This window comes from Schistosoma mansoni (assembly GCF_000237925.1).
Source record: "Schistosoma mansoni, WGS project CABG00000000 data, chromosome 3 unplaced supercontig 0044, strain Puerto Rico, whole genome shotgun sequence".
In the NCBI taxonomy this organism is placed as follows: Eukaryota; Metazoa; Platyhelminthes; class Trematoda; order Strigeidida; family Schistosomatidae; genus Schistosoma; species Schistosoma mansoni.
In genome coordinates this window covers 1,536,704-1,551,388 of record NW_017386006.1, presented here as the reverse complement: position 1 = coordinate 1,551,388, position 14,685 = coordinate 1,536,704, and the positions used below count along the sequence as shown (strand labels likewise).

Sequence of the window (14,685 nt, the reverse complement as noted above, 5' to 3'; positions counted from 1 at the left end):
TGCATATTACGTATGATATCAATCATCTATTCGTATATTCATTTGGTTCTGTTTTGGTTATATATTCAATACTCATATCAGTTTCGATTTTCAACTTTAATGAAGGAATGTCTTGTGTATGGTTAAAACATTTCGACATTTGTATTATGTATTAATCATATGTGTAACAAATTTTCAGGTCTTTGTGATAGTGAAATTCATGAGTCGATCTAAGCTAGACCGCTATCCACTTCAGACAATAAGTGAAGGGTTGTGCATGATCATGAACTGACGTAAGTTCGACAGGAACATCGGTAGATACCGGCTGAATGATTTAGAGGTTAAGCGTTTGCGCGTGGGACTGAAGGTCCTGTGTGTAGGATCCTAGATACGCACTTCTGAAGGGTTCTATACTAGGATGAAACAGCCTCACAATGCTTCCAGGTTTTCAATGGTGTTCTAGCTTAGATTGACCTATGAATTTAACTTTTAAAATTATTACGATATCCACAAATCTTCATTCCGATTACCAGTTTATGAGTCACTTATTCACACATGTACTTATTAGATTTGTTCCAAAGTCATTTTTATTAATGACAAAGTGTAATATAAATCATAATGACAGTACTAAAAATGTCTTATTTCCATGAAGTTTTGTACGAATGTATGAGTTGTATAAATGAATAACACTTGTCTATACTTCACTCTGCGGTAAGTTATTCCGTTAGATATACTAGAAGACGCATGAATTTGCATTTATGATGTAGTTTGATGTACTGAATAGGTAAATTCAAAACTGTCATCAATACCTTCCGTAATGTAAGTGTAATTCATCTGATAATTGGAAGTACTCCATAGTTTTCTAAGGTTTAAAGTATGGGAGAGGTAAAATCCTAGGAAATTCATTTAAATAGATGACTTTGAGGAGATTATTCAAAAAACTACCTTTTTAGAGTGCCTTTTGAGGTTGTGTTCTTTTTTTTAAAAAAAAAATTTTAAATTTTGTTAATAGGTTGACAACAGTCAGAAGACACAAATGTCTTCATAACCTCCAGACAGCTGAGAAGCTACGTAATCTCAGTTTTATCAGAGAATAATACGTCATTATTTTGAGTAGATGTTCTGGATTTTCAATTTCAATCACAATATCAATACTGAAATGTAGGTAAACCAAGATGAACAATATGAAAGAAGATGAATCAAGCGCTCGTGATTGTACTGCTGGCTACAAATCAAGTCACTAAATCATATTATGTATTTAATATTAATATAGTTCGCTCAAATGTATATCAACTCACGTGATTCAAGTTCTATAGCTTCAATGCCTAATCGATGATAGATTTTATATTTAATATTTTCAATTGCATCAACTCCTCGAATAGACTGCCTTTAATTTTTTAAGAAAAATAATAGACAAATAAAATAATGTAGATTGTCATTTATGCATTTCTCTATCAAAAGAATAGTCAGTAAGTTTATTAAAACAATGCGGTTAAATGTTTAGACTAATTCATTTTTTTGCCATTGGTCAAGTTTTATAATTTATGGTTGTTAAAATTCAGAATTGTTAATAGTGGATTGGTTGAAGTTAGATATTATCACCTTTGGAGACCAGCTCAGTGGTCTAGAGGTTAAGCGTTTGAGTGCGGGACCAAAGATCCTGGGTTCTAATCCCGCAAGCAGGATAGTAGATGGGCACTGCTGAGGAGTCTCATACTAGGACGAAACGGTCATCCAGTGGTTCCAGATTTTCAATGGTAGTCTAACATCAATCGATTCATAACCTAAATAAAAAAATTAACGATCTTAACAATCCCATACTGATAATAGTCATTTGTTTTGTCAGATAACAGTAAGAAAGAATTATATTGTTACTTTTCATTGTATTTATCAAAATATTATCATTATTTCTATGGATTCGACTCCTTTCGTTGTTAATATTAGAGAGTATACTTGAATCAAATTCCTTGGGATATGGGCGTCCTATCATAGTTGCCTTGATGTGGTCGTCAATAGCGCAACAACTCAAACTCTTTAATAACGATACAACAATCAGACATGTTGAACATGTCAGTGGCTATTCAAAATCAGAATGTCAGTGTACAAAATGTTTTACGTTCAAAACGAAATGTATTAAGTTCTAAACTTTGTTTGAATATAAACATTAGTATGTAGGTACATCCAACTGATGAATGCGAACTAGAACTAAACATCAAAACTGGATTTCACTGTTAACTATGATTCATCTTTCTCAAAAAAATCATTGTTTAAATAGTTACGAAAGCGATTTACATTTTGAACAAATAATTGAGCAAAACATTTTAACACAATTGAGACAATTATGCTGTACAAGTGAAGATGGATGGCGGCTAGCAGTGGAATCCAGAACGCACATTTCGTCCTATTCGGGACTCATCAGTGAATTCAAACTTCATCTCATTGCACAAGCAGGTGACTACCTGAACTCATTAACTAAATGGATAACCCAATGGCGTTTGAAGCGGACGGTACTGGGATCGAGATTCACATTGAACATCAAATCTGTTATGTTGATACATCCAGATGACCAGTTCCAAATCAGACGAAATGCACGTCCTGGATTCCACTACCATCCATCATTCATCTTTGCTCATAATGCTTGTGAATTAAGACAATATCGATATAATCCTCGCAGGATGCACATATGTCAATAAGAGACTGATCAATTTCAGACCTAAACATTAGTGGGAAGGTACAAGCAAACAATACCAAGTGAAGTTAAGTAATATTTTATCTGTCGAAATGTATTTTTCAGCACTGTACAAACAGCGATTAACACTTCGACTTTAAGAAATATATTTAGTCAAAAATAAGCCCATAGAGAGTTTTATGGTCGTAGTATATTGATAACAATATGGAAGTTATGGGTCACCGGTTTTATAAAGTAAATGCTTCTGGATTTTTTCATATTCCTTAGCAAATCAACTTTGATTTCGGGTTGTATCAGGCTCTGAAGTTGGTTAGAAAACCAGTGAGAACCGGAAGCTCTAGAAGTTATTTCAACCTAATGTGAGACTTTTCATAAGTGGATATTTATTGCTCACCGAGGAATCGACCCATTAACCTTAAATCATTCGGTGACTGTGAGGACTTTATTTGTATAGAATGTAGATTTATTTAATTAGAACTTGTTATGCACTTATTTACAATAAATTGATTTGAGATAGCAACTACATTATAGTGAACACAATTTTTTTGAGAACATTACAATAGTAATGAAACAATATAAAATACAATGTGACCTACAAACGAAGAAATACCGGTTTCTTGATCACTTGACTTCCTCTGCGTCTTGCAACTGTGAAAACTATTTGATCTGTGAACATAAATATGCATACAGGATCTTTTCGTTCCTAGATAACAAAAAGAAAGGAAGATTACTTAGTTAATATCCTGGGAATTAGTAATTTAATCTGTTTACGAAACGTCTGTAGTACACTACTAACAAAATTGTATTGAAGAAGGTTAGAGTGCTATCAATTGTAGACTACTCGTGTGCTCATTCTGAGTGTCCAGACTCTCATCGAAAATTTTTAGTGGTTTTATTCAGTTTTTTAAACGTGATTAGAAAAAGGTTGTTAGAATAATCCTTGAGATTATTCTTTATATGTATCTTTAGTACTTCAGATTGCCTCTGAGATGAATTAAAACAAACTCGATGATATGTAAAGTATTCTATTAGTCTATAAACTATTCATACATCTATATCCATCAGAAATGCTTACATATATAGTATACTTTGGGAGCAATTACCAGAAGAATAGACAATTTTTTTAGTTATTGTGTATGTTAATAAAGTTTGAATCTTCAAATTATTGCTTAAGTTAGATTGATACATCATTCCCTCAGTTCTAAATACACAGCTCAAAGATAACAGGCATGCAGCACATTCATGATTAAGGGAGAATACTCATATAAGAAAGAAAATTCGAAATAAACTGATTGAGAGTACTGAGAAATTCTTCCTTCAATTAGAATTTCTGGAACTGAAAACAATTGTCAACCAACACCAAAGTCAGAATTCTCAATACTAATGTCAAGACAGTTCTATTGTGTGAGGTGGAAACTCGGAGAACTACGAAAGCCATCATCCAGAAGATACAAGTGTTTATCAACAGTTGTCTACACAAAATATTTCGGATCTGTTGACCAGACACTATCAGCAACATGCTACTGTGGGGGAGAACAAACCAGATTCCATCCAGTGGAAGAAGAAATCAGGAAGAAGCATTGGAAGTGGATAGGACACACATTGAGGAAGGCAGCCAACTGCGTCATAAGACAAGCCCTCAAATAGAATGCTCATGGCCAAAGGAAAGGAAGAAGACCAAAGAAAATAATAACTGGAGAAATGGAGGCAGACATAAGAAGAATGAACAACAATTGGATAGAACTAGAAAAGAAGGCCGAGATTAGAGTGTGTTGGAGAATGCTAGTCGTCGGCCTTTGATCCGTTGAGGTTAACAGTCGTAAGTAAGTTGTACTAAGAAATGAGTATTAGTAAAATATAGATAATATTTAAATTATCCAGTTTAATAGTGTTTAACAACAAAATTATTTCTTCATAATAAATGGTAAATATCCTTTAACTTACTTCAACTGAAACAATATCATGTCGAACATACTGACGTGTTGGTGTTAAAGTCTGAAAAATTTTAAATATAAAAAAATAATTCAGAAAGTAAGTTAAAATACTGTAGAATTGCCACTTAAATGATATTATAATGAATTTCAGATGTGATATGCTTACAGTCAATCATAACCAACAGTTACTCTGGCATTTTTGTATACCTGGTCAACACAATCAGATGAAATTACCGAGAAAGATATCATAATGTTAGAAGTGGCATGAAGTGATAAGTATAAACAATATAACTCAAGAAGGCAGAAAGAATGACTCGAAGAAAAATGTATGGAATAACTTAAAATATGAGAGAAGGCATCTACCTCATTGTGATTTATTCTGAGCCATGTCTTTCAATGTTATCAACCATTGATTAGTATAATCATGAGAGAATCAACATGATCTTATAGCAACTCTCTTACACTTAATTTTGTCTACGGTAGACAGTGTTATTCGAACAGTAACAATTTGTCTATTTCTTAATTTTGTTATGATCACTATCATGTCTGTATAAACGAGTATGCTTGATTACATGTGACAGCCTACTCACATATCGCTCAATGAACCATTCTCTTTCCCATATATATATATATATATATATATATATATATATATATATATATATATATATATATGTGCTTGAATCCTATTAATTGCACTTGCCTTGCTTCGCCACGATTCGATTTGACACTGAATACGCGTCTGTATCCGCTCATTAGCCTTTATGCTAAAATTCGCTTGATGCGATAGTAACACTGTTATCCGCTTTATCCAAATATAAAATGCAGTTGCCCCTTAGTATTGCCGTCTGAATGTTTACACCACTGATATTTATTTAATAACGGTTATAAGGGTGGTTGAAAAACGGAGCCTAAGGAATAATCTCAAAGCGAAGTCACTACAATCTGAACCTACCATTATGGTTGAATCCAACAATAAATGACTTTATAGTACATCAATATGTAAGGGAACTAACTATATCCAATATATATATTGATAACGTCATACATAATTTTCACTAACCGTGATTAAAAATGACATATTCATTTAGTATTGTTTGTTTAAATCTTCACACTGATGTTTAGGACTGCAATTGATCAGTCTTTTATTGGAATATGTGCATACTGTGCGCATTGCCTCGATATAGCCTTAATTCACAACCATTATAAGGAAAGATTGATGGTGGCTGGCAGTGGAAACCCGGAGTGAACATTAAGACTGGGATGCAGATACATTCAGCTGATGAGTCCAAAATAGGACGAAATGCGCGTTCTGGATTCCACTGCTAATCATCATCCGTCTTTGCTTCAAATGGCATATGTTGGTTTATAAGACTAAGTTAAACTTATTGTTTACTTCCTCGTTCGGTTCATTTAATTTATCTTACCCTAACATGTACTAATGAATTCCAGGTTACATTAATTTTAATTTTGAGAAAATGTCATCAAAACCTACAATCATCAATGAGCTATAGGATGATTATGACAATAAAGATGTAAAAGGTTTAATGTTAGTGCACTGTCATTGCAGTTTTGCAAAAAGTTGACATTAACTCCCACACTGTGAATGATAGCAATTTATGTCGTTGAAGTAAAATCTTCATCCAAATATAAAACAAACCCTTACATCAAAGCTCTTGTGATCATACTGAACACTTTTGCTTTGATCTGGTGTTTAAACTTAAGCGTTTGTGCTCAAGACCTAAGGTTTTGGGTTCGAACCCCACGTGTGGGATCGTTGGTGTATACTGCTGAGGAGTCCCATACTAGAACTAACTGGCCACCCAGTGCTTCCAGGTCTTCAATGGTGGTTCAACATTGATCTATTCATGATTTCAATTAATAACAGAAAACAGTTGATCTACTCTTTTTTTGACTTCTTCAGTTGAAATTATTTTACTATGAACATTTTTTTTATAGAATAAATAAACAAAATGTATTCTAGATAGATTAAATAAAAGAAATTATATACTTAAGATTAAAGTCAAATGTATAAGTGAAAGTCTAACATTACTTACAGCAGGTGCTAAAAGTTTTTCAATCAATCGAATACCATCTACAATATTTTCATCTTCACCAGCAGTATGTACAGCATTCACTCTTAAAGCTAATCGATGAATAGCACTTTCTGCTTCAACAAGTAATGCATGATCTGAATAGTCTTTAGGAGTTGATTCTAATAAACGCTGAACAAATAATGTAAAGAAATATGAATATTTGATTATAAGAATAGTAAAATCAAACAAACGGCCGTCCAGTGCTTCCAGGTTTTCACTAGTGGTTTAGCTTCAATTGACTCACGCTTTCAACTATTAAAATCCTAAATCTCCACAAAAACCTCTTCTGATAATAATAATCATATGCTCACTAGTGACTGACTTCGAGAGGTAAATTCAGGAGTTCTAGTGAGAAGCAGTGACCAGTGGAGTTCAAACCAGGTCTGTTGTGAGATAGGAACTCACTGAAGACAATTGGTGAAAGGTTGCTAAAAATCTTGGGTTGGTTGGAGTTAGAAATAAAAACCATTGGATGCCGGCTTGGTGGTCTAGAAGTTAAGTGCTCTGGCTCGAGACTGGTAGGTACCGGGTTCGAATCTCGCGAGGCGAAGTCGTGGGTGTGCAATGCTGAGGAGTCCCACAAAAGACTGAAACGGCCGTTCAGTGCTTCCAGGTTTTCTCTGGTGGTCTAACTTCAATTAACTCACGCTTTGAACTTATATTTAGTTATTTATGGTTATATAAGAATTGACTAGAATTAAAAACTCGTTTGAAATACCTTGATTTAGATAGTAGTAATTTTAAGGTGGTTAGTTTTCTGTCTTTAAATGGACATAAAGCTTCGGTGTCTATTAGAAACCACGATCCCACCTCACCAGATTCGAACCCAGGACCTTTCAGTCTAGCGCGCGAGCGCTTAACCACTAGACCACTGAGCTGACAGGCATTCAACGGTGTTAATGTCTAACTTCAACCGATCCACGAAATTGAGCGACACGTCCACCATTGTCTTCAGTGAGTTACTGGATGTATCTGCATCTCAGAGTTGATGTTCACTCTGAAACTCAGTAGCTAAATGGATAAGACGATGGCATTTGAATAGAACAGCACTGTGTTCGAGTCCGAGAGTGAACATCAACTTTGAGATGAAGGTATATCCAGCTGTCAAGTTCCAAATGGGACGAAACGCACATCCTAGATTTCACTGCTAACCACTATCCATTTTTGCTTATAAGTGGTTTGGTCTTGGAACTTTTATTATTTTTCCGAACAACAACGCCAGCTGTGAATTCTAAAAAAAGCGGGGTATGAGAAGTATGGCCAGGGTCACAGAAAATTTGTTTTACCGATTCTGAGGTTTATTGAATGTTCTTGACGCATGTCTGGTCATTGTCTACACATATATTTTAATTTTTCCCGTCTTAGATTCAGACCAAGTTGTTTTTTGGTTAGTTGCAAAAAATTGAGTTTCAATGAGAACATGTGTCTAGTGAAGTTCAACCGTGTCAAATTGACTGACATCATTAAAATCCAGGCTCAGCAGCCAAGAGGTCCATGGATTGACCCCCGGTATTGTCATGGTTACTCAAAGCTGAGGAGTCAGACTCTAGGATAACAGAGCTGTTCAGTATTTCTAAGCTTCCAGTGGTTATTTAACTTAGATCGGTTCGTGATTTTCATATCATTACGTGCTTTCTTACGAATTCATGAATCATAACCTCTCTCACTTGCGTTGATGTTATACAAATCGGGCTTATATGATTGTGTAAAATATTTATGATTACTTGTGCTTATCAAAAAAAAACTGAAAGCCGTATACATATTTTACGTCAAAATCACAAATGTAAAATATATTTCATTTCTAAAAGTGAACGTGGGAGTGAAACCCTTAGATTGATGAAATGAAATACTTTTATCACTCTCCATACGATGTTTTTTTTGTGTTTTTTTTGACATTATATACAATCCGTCTTTTCAGTAGTCACTAGGCATATATAAGCAGCTTATTTGCACCTTTTATTAACTGTATTTAGATAAAGTCGATAGGTATTCATTGGTTACTAACCCAATATTAAACTATCGTACTGTCATACAGTTTTATATATAATCATGCTTTTCAAATTATTAATTCATCGTTTCCCGAGATATTTTTAAACATTGTTTTACATTTAATGTCAGGTAATTAGTATAAGTTTAAACTTACCTTAATAAGTAACTCATATCGGGGTATCCGTTGGATAGGTTGTACAAGAAGCGCTTTCAATGGAAGTTTATTTCGATTCATCCGTAATTTCATCTAATATTTAAAAATGTAAAATAATTCTGATTTTCAGTAATAAGAATGATAAGAAAATGTTTTGCACCCGTGTAAAAAAAGCACATTACCAATATTATCGCATTCAGATAAACTTGTACCTTCCTATTCATTCTTAATGTCTTTTTAACTCTCTTGCTCTATCTCATCAAAGTATATACACATTATTTACTTATTGATGCACGTAATCATATTAGATGTGTAAAAAACACTCAATATGCAAAAACACTACCTACCAATCGGGAGAATATGGCATTAGTATAATGTAATTACTGCCTTTGAAAGATTTTAACAATGCACGCTTTCTGAGTAAAATATTTGACGGCTCGTGGTCGATACTAATAAACAGACATATACTGGAATAAAATACTCTGGTGTTAGCTACTTATATCCAAATAAGTAGTATATCACGGCGGTCGGATGTGGAATGAATTTCAGTAGAAGATCGATAAGGAAAGAACGGTAACGGAACGCAATCGGTATGAAAATGCATGAATAATGGAATCAGAGATGATGGACCGATATTTGCAGAAGAAATGGTCAAGTTTGAGACAAATGATTGATAGTTTGCAAATTAACTGTTTACTGTATGGATGTCAGATTTCACTGAGATAGTCAGTAATTACATTTGATTGTCCCCATTCATGTTCTTGTTCACTATCATACCTATTTAGCAGTTCCTAGACTTCACTGGTAGTCGAATTGGGCGAATTCGCGATGTAAATTATAAAAAACTTAACTATTGTTTCTAAATATTTTATCAAAATATATATCTCAGTCTGTTAGCGTTATGATATACTTTATTTGCAAAAATTATATTTGAAATAATTTCAGAGACTGAAACATAAATAATTCCAACGTTTCATCCAGTTAACTTGTCTAGGCTTCTTCAAGGTAGTAATTAAAATCAAAATTATCATTGAAATATATGATGCTTAACAATTAAACCAAATTTATGCTGTGCTTATACAATCATATTCAATTGTTGATTTTATTAAGCAGGATAACATCAGATAGTGAACAATCCACAATATGAAGATCATTGAATGAATGATCGTATGTGTGTAAGTGTAAGCTTGAGTTATTAATAGTTGATATTAGGTGTTAAATTTGTTTTTATATGAAGGAAAAATAAAAGTGCAATTTGAAGGTTGTTTTTGAATCATCGATCTGCATGTAAAAATGAGAACCATCGAGTACATAATTGTAATGCTGAATTATTCCAAATTAATTTTTGTCAGAATAACGATTCATGCGTGATAAACATGTGGGATGAACATTTGCGATGTGGTAGCTAGTTGAATACTATCTTTACTGTTCAGGTTGTTATTATTAGCCCATGTATACAGCGCTTCTGCTACAGATCCTTCTTTACGTGTCCTTAAACCTTTCTGAAGTATTTTGGACCCTTTGAAAATGATCTTGTGCCCTGATTCTAACTCATTTAACGCTATTGCCGACCTAGTCTCAAATTTCTTTAGATCAAACACGGATTTTGGAACACTTTTTAAACGTTGTTTGTGTTTCTCCAAACTCACATTCAATTGCCATGAAGTTTCTCCCACATCGGCTGCATTACAATCCTGACAGTTGATTGTTGTTCTTCTTCTGGAGACTTATTTTTAAATTTCAATAGTGCTGATCTTATGGTGTCACTAGCCCGAAAATACACTCTTATATTATGTTTGCTTAGAATACTCTTAATTTCTACCGATATCTCTCTGCTGTATGGGATGACCACGGTAGTCTTATATTCTTTCCTATACACTTTAATTTAGTTTATTTATCATTTCTAATAATCTTCTTTAAAAACTCTTTGGGATAGTTGTTAGCCCAAAGTGTAGATAATGTTCCACTGAATTCAGCCTGTTGGTTTTTCTTCTCTGTCATGAGATATTATCTACTGTTATATATAGTAACTATTCATCAGTCTTAAATTAGACGTTTTATACACCTTTAATAGTGAACTGTTTATTCGAGTTTTATAACACAATTTGCGCTATCGAAATTCGTCCAATAGTTATTTTATAATATACGAAATTTGTAGGAAATGTTCATTTCTACAGTTTTCTTTGAAGACAATCAATGATTAAGTGAATATTAGTTCAGAATCTTTGGAGTAAGGTTTATATGAATGTCACGACCCAATGAATTGTCTTCTCGAATAGATATATGGAAGTAGCTATGAATAGATAAGTTCTTCTATAATCCAACGTTAAATGAGGTTATCTCAGCAGAATTTTCAATCTCATCTGTCAGTTTGTGTAACTGATCAACAACCTATAGTACATATGATAGGACAGACCTACTTACGCCTACTACTCCCAATTGAGCATAGGTCGCCGACCAGCATTCTCCAACACATTCTGTCTTGGGCCTTATTTTCTAGTTCCATCCAATTGTTGTTCATTCATCCCATACCTATCTCCATTTCTCGAACTAATGTGTTCTTTGGTCTTCTTCCTTTCCTTTGGCCTTGAGTATTCCAAGTGAGAGCTTGCCTTGTGATGCAGTTGAGTGCTTCCCTCAATGTGCGTCCTATCCACTTCCAGTACTTCTTCCTCATTTCTTTCTACACTGGATGGAATCTGGTTTGTTCTCTTCCACAGTAGGTTGTTGCTTATAGTATCTGGCCAACGGATTCGAAATATTTTGTGTAGACAACTGTTGATAAACACTTGTATCTTCTGGATGATGGCTTTCGTAGTTCTCCGAGTTTCCGCCTCATTCTGTAGTACTGTCTTGACATTAGTATTGAAAATTCTGACTTTGGTGTTCTGAGTCCCCGATGTTCTTCAGTTGTAAAAACGCTGCTCTTGCTTAGCCGATCCGCGTCTTCACATGTGAGTCAGATCTACCCTTTTTCATCAATGATGCTGCCCAATCATGTAAAGGTTTCCACATCCTCCAAAGCTTCTCCGTCAAGTGTAATTTGATTGGTGCATATTGTATTGTATCGGAGAGTCTTGCTTTTCCCTTTGTTTATATTGAGACCTGAAGCTGCTGCTACACTGGTCGTTTTCTCCTGTATTTGTTGTTGCGTTCGTGATAGAAGAGCCAGATCATCCGCGAAGTCTTGATCGTCCAGCTGCATCGTAGCTATCCACTTTTTATCAAATGATAATTTCAAAGCTAAAAGATGCAGACAATCGTCTTCCAAACAGTTCAAGTCCTTTGTTAGAAGCATTTGGTATAATGTTTTTGAGCATAGTTTATGGAGTTGATATGAAGCAAAACAGCAGTAATAAACGCACATTTTGGTTAAACTACGAGTTGTTAATTCTTCTTTGCTAACTGAGTTATTCGGATTGACTTCAAGTTGGGTTTTTCCAGTAATGTTGGGTAGTGCCTAGCACTACAGTTCAGTACACGCGTTTCTTACAGCTTAGTACATCTCTGCAAGATTTGCCTACATCGCAATGTAGATGTTTACATCGTCGCTTGAATCCAGTATCTATCACTTTAAGCACTCATAGTATTATTTACTGAACCATTGAATCTAGATAGTTACTAAATCTTGCAACCAAGTGATAATATTCAGTCAAATTGCTTAGAATACATCTATTCAAAAACAGGTTGATCATCTACAACGTAAAGTTACGAATACTCACAAAGTAGTTTTTTTTTGACTGAACATCTCTAAATAATTTACCATTGCCAGTATGAACAACAACACGAATAGTGGAACAATGAACCTGGTGTCATATTATGTGAAAAAAGAAATATGTGGTAAACTGAATATTAAAGTCATGGGAGAGATTGTTTGAACAAAGATTACAAGCTTCACATCTAAGTAAACCATTTTTGGTTTTTCCCACACAAATCATCTATGGAATCAACGAATACATATATATATATATATATATATATATATATATAAGGCTGTCTGGATGTGAATTATAACACATAAAGTTATCATCTTAGGAAAATTATATTCTCAGGAATGAAAAATTACTTCTCACTAACTGAGGAAGTATAATGCAGGAGATAAATAGATATCTCCCAGTGATTCACAGCTATGTAGATCTGTAATATCTACATTAGACAAAGTATAATCTAAAACGTGCCGTTTACATTCAGGAGAATAAATTTAAAGAAAATTTGAAAAAAAAGTTTGTGACACAAGACGTAGTATTGTTTTTGGGATTCAGTGTATTAATATATATTCTAAACGTTAGAGACGTTTTACAGCTCAAATGTATAGGTCTTGATAGTATCATGTTCTTTGAAGTGAATGCCTACTTCTTGTTCAGAATGATAAGGAGAACTGAGTCATTATGTGGTGTTTGCTACCGATGTCGATAGATATAAGTAGCATGTATCATCAGTCGAAAGTGAGATGTCTAGTGGCGGTCAAATCTAAACCAGTCCGTCATATAAAACCTCGCAACCGGAAGTTTTCATAATACCTCACAAAAATAGTCACCATACGTTTCCTGATGACTAACTATGAGAAATGTTTCTTGAAGTTTCGGTAAGGACTATATGAGATATATATTAACAGTGTCGATCAATGATAGTAGCGCAATATCGCAAACCCTTTAAATTAGGAAATCTAAACCATTAGTGGCCCTTAATCCAATTCCAATCGGTTAGCTTCTGGTTGCTATCGAAACATACATGTCGCCAATCCTCGCATATAATCATCGACTTCAATAGCGTTGGTGAATAATAGTTAAATAAGTCAAATATCAGAATGGATTTTTGAATATTTATAGTTCGAGCAATCGTTTATACGAAAGCGAGGCAAAAACAAAATGACGCACAATGGAGTTGGCTTACTCATCTTCTCCAATCAACGGTTGTACAAACTATACATATTCCGAAATCCATTCTCATATCTGACTCATTTAAATCCGTTATTCGCTAATGTGATCTAAGCCGATAATTGTATACGAGGATTGGTGACATGTATATTTCGATAACAAGCAGCAAAGTATCTTCCTGGAGTCAAATACCGGGTTACTAAATATGTACCTGAGAAGTTCCATAGAAGAACCACATAGCTGTTCAGTGCTCCCCTTGTTTCCAACGTTTTTTTTTTTGCCTCAAATCAGTCGGTGATGTGAAACTTCAAATTCAACAGCCTCCATTTCACTCTACACTACTGTTCCAAGTAATACTATTTATGCATCATAAACTGAAAGCAATGATACGAATACAATTTCTTAAACTCAGTGCTTTACATCCTTAAATTTTTTACTGAAAACATTTAAACAATCTCCATCGAATATCATTCTCATCTTTGTTTGAATGTGACATTGTTGTTAATGTAATACACAATTCCTAAATCTTTGTTAAATTAGCAGATGATGGAATTCATTGATCAGTTGATTTAGAACTGTTAGAAACATTGAATAATGGTTAGTTGAACTGTTAGAAAATTAGTTATTGTACAAGGAAGCGATATTAATGTTAATGTTTATTGTTAAACTAATAAAACTACACCATTTTCTAAGGTTTCAAAATACAACTGTGTTTCAAACAGTTAAACATGGTAAATTATATTTAGAAAACCTTGTAGGTATGTGCTCTCTATATAACTGAATTAGAATCGTGTTATGATGACGTTGTCAAAGATAAACTAGTTTATGTGGAATATAAACAAATTAGTAACTTATAGAGTTGAGATCATGAGTCAATTGAAGCTAGACCACCATGGAAAACCTGGAAGCACCGGACTCCTCAGCAGTGCGCATCCACGAACCCACTCTCGCGGGATTCGAACCCAGG

The 14,685-nt window shown here is 34.1% G+C and overlaps 1 protein-coding gene across 1 annotated transcript in view; it reads right to left on the bottom strand.

Annotated features, from left to right (window-relative positions):
* Positions 1-14,685, bottom strand: part of Smp_167650 (hypothetical protein) — a gene marked incomplete at both ends in the record, with an annotated part of 80,441 nt that overhangs the window by 34,256 nt on the left and 31,500 nt on the right. The window contains 4 exons of the mRNA XM_018791455.1: positions 1,278-1,366; positions 3,265-3,371; positions 6,660-6,827; positions 8,842-8,934. Coding sequence (XP_018645399.1) covers positions 1,278-1,366; positions 3,265-3,371; positions 6,660-6,827; positions 8,842-8,934 — 457 coding nt within the window. The remainder of the gene's footprint in view (positions 1-1,277; positions 1,367-3,264; positions 3,372-6,659; positions 6,828-8,841; positions 8,935-14,685) is intronic.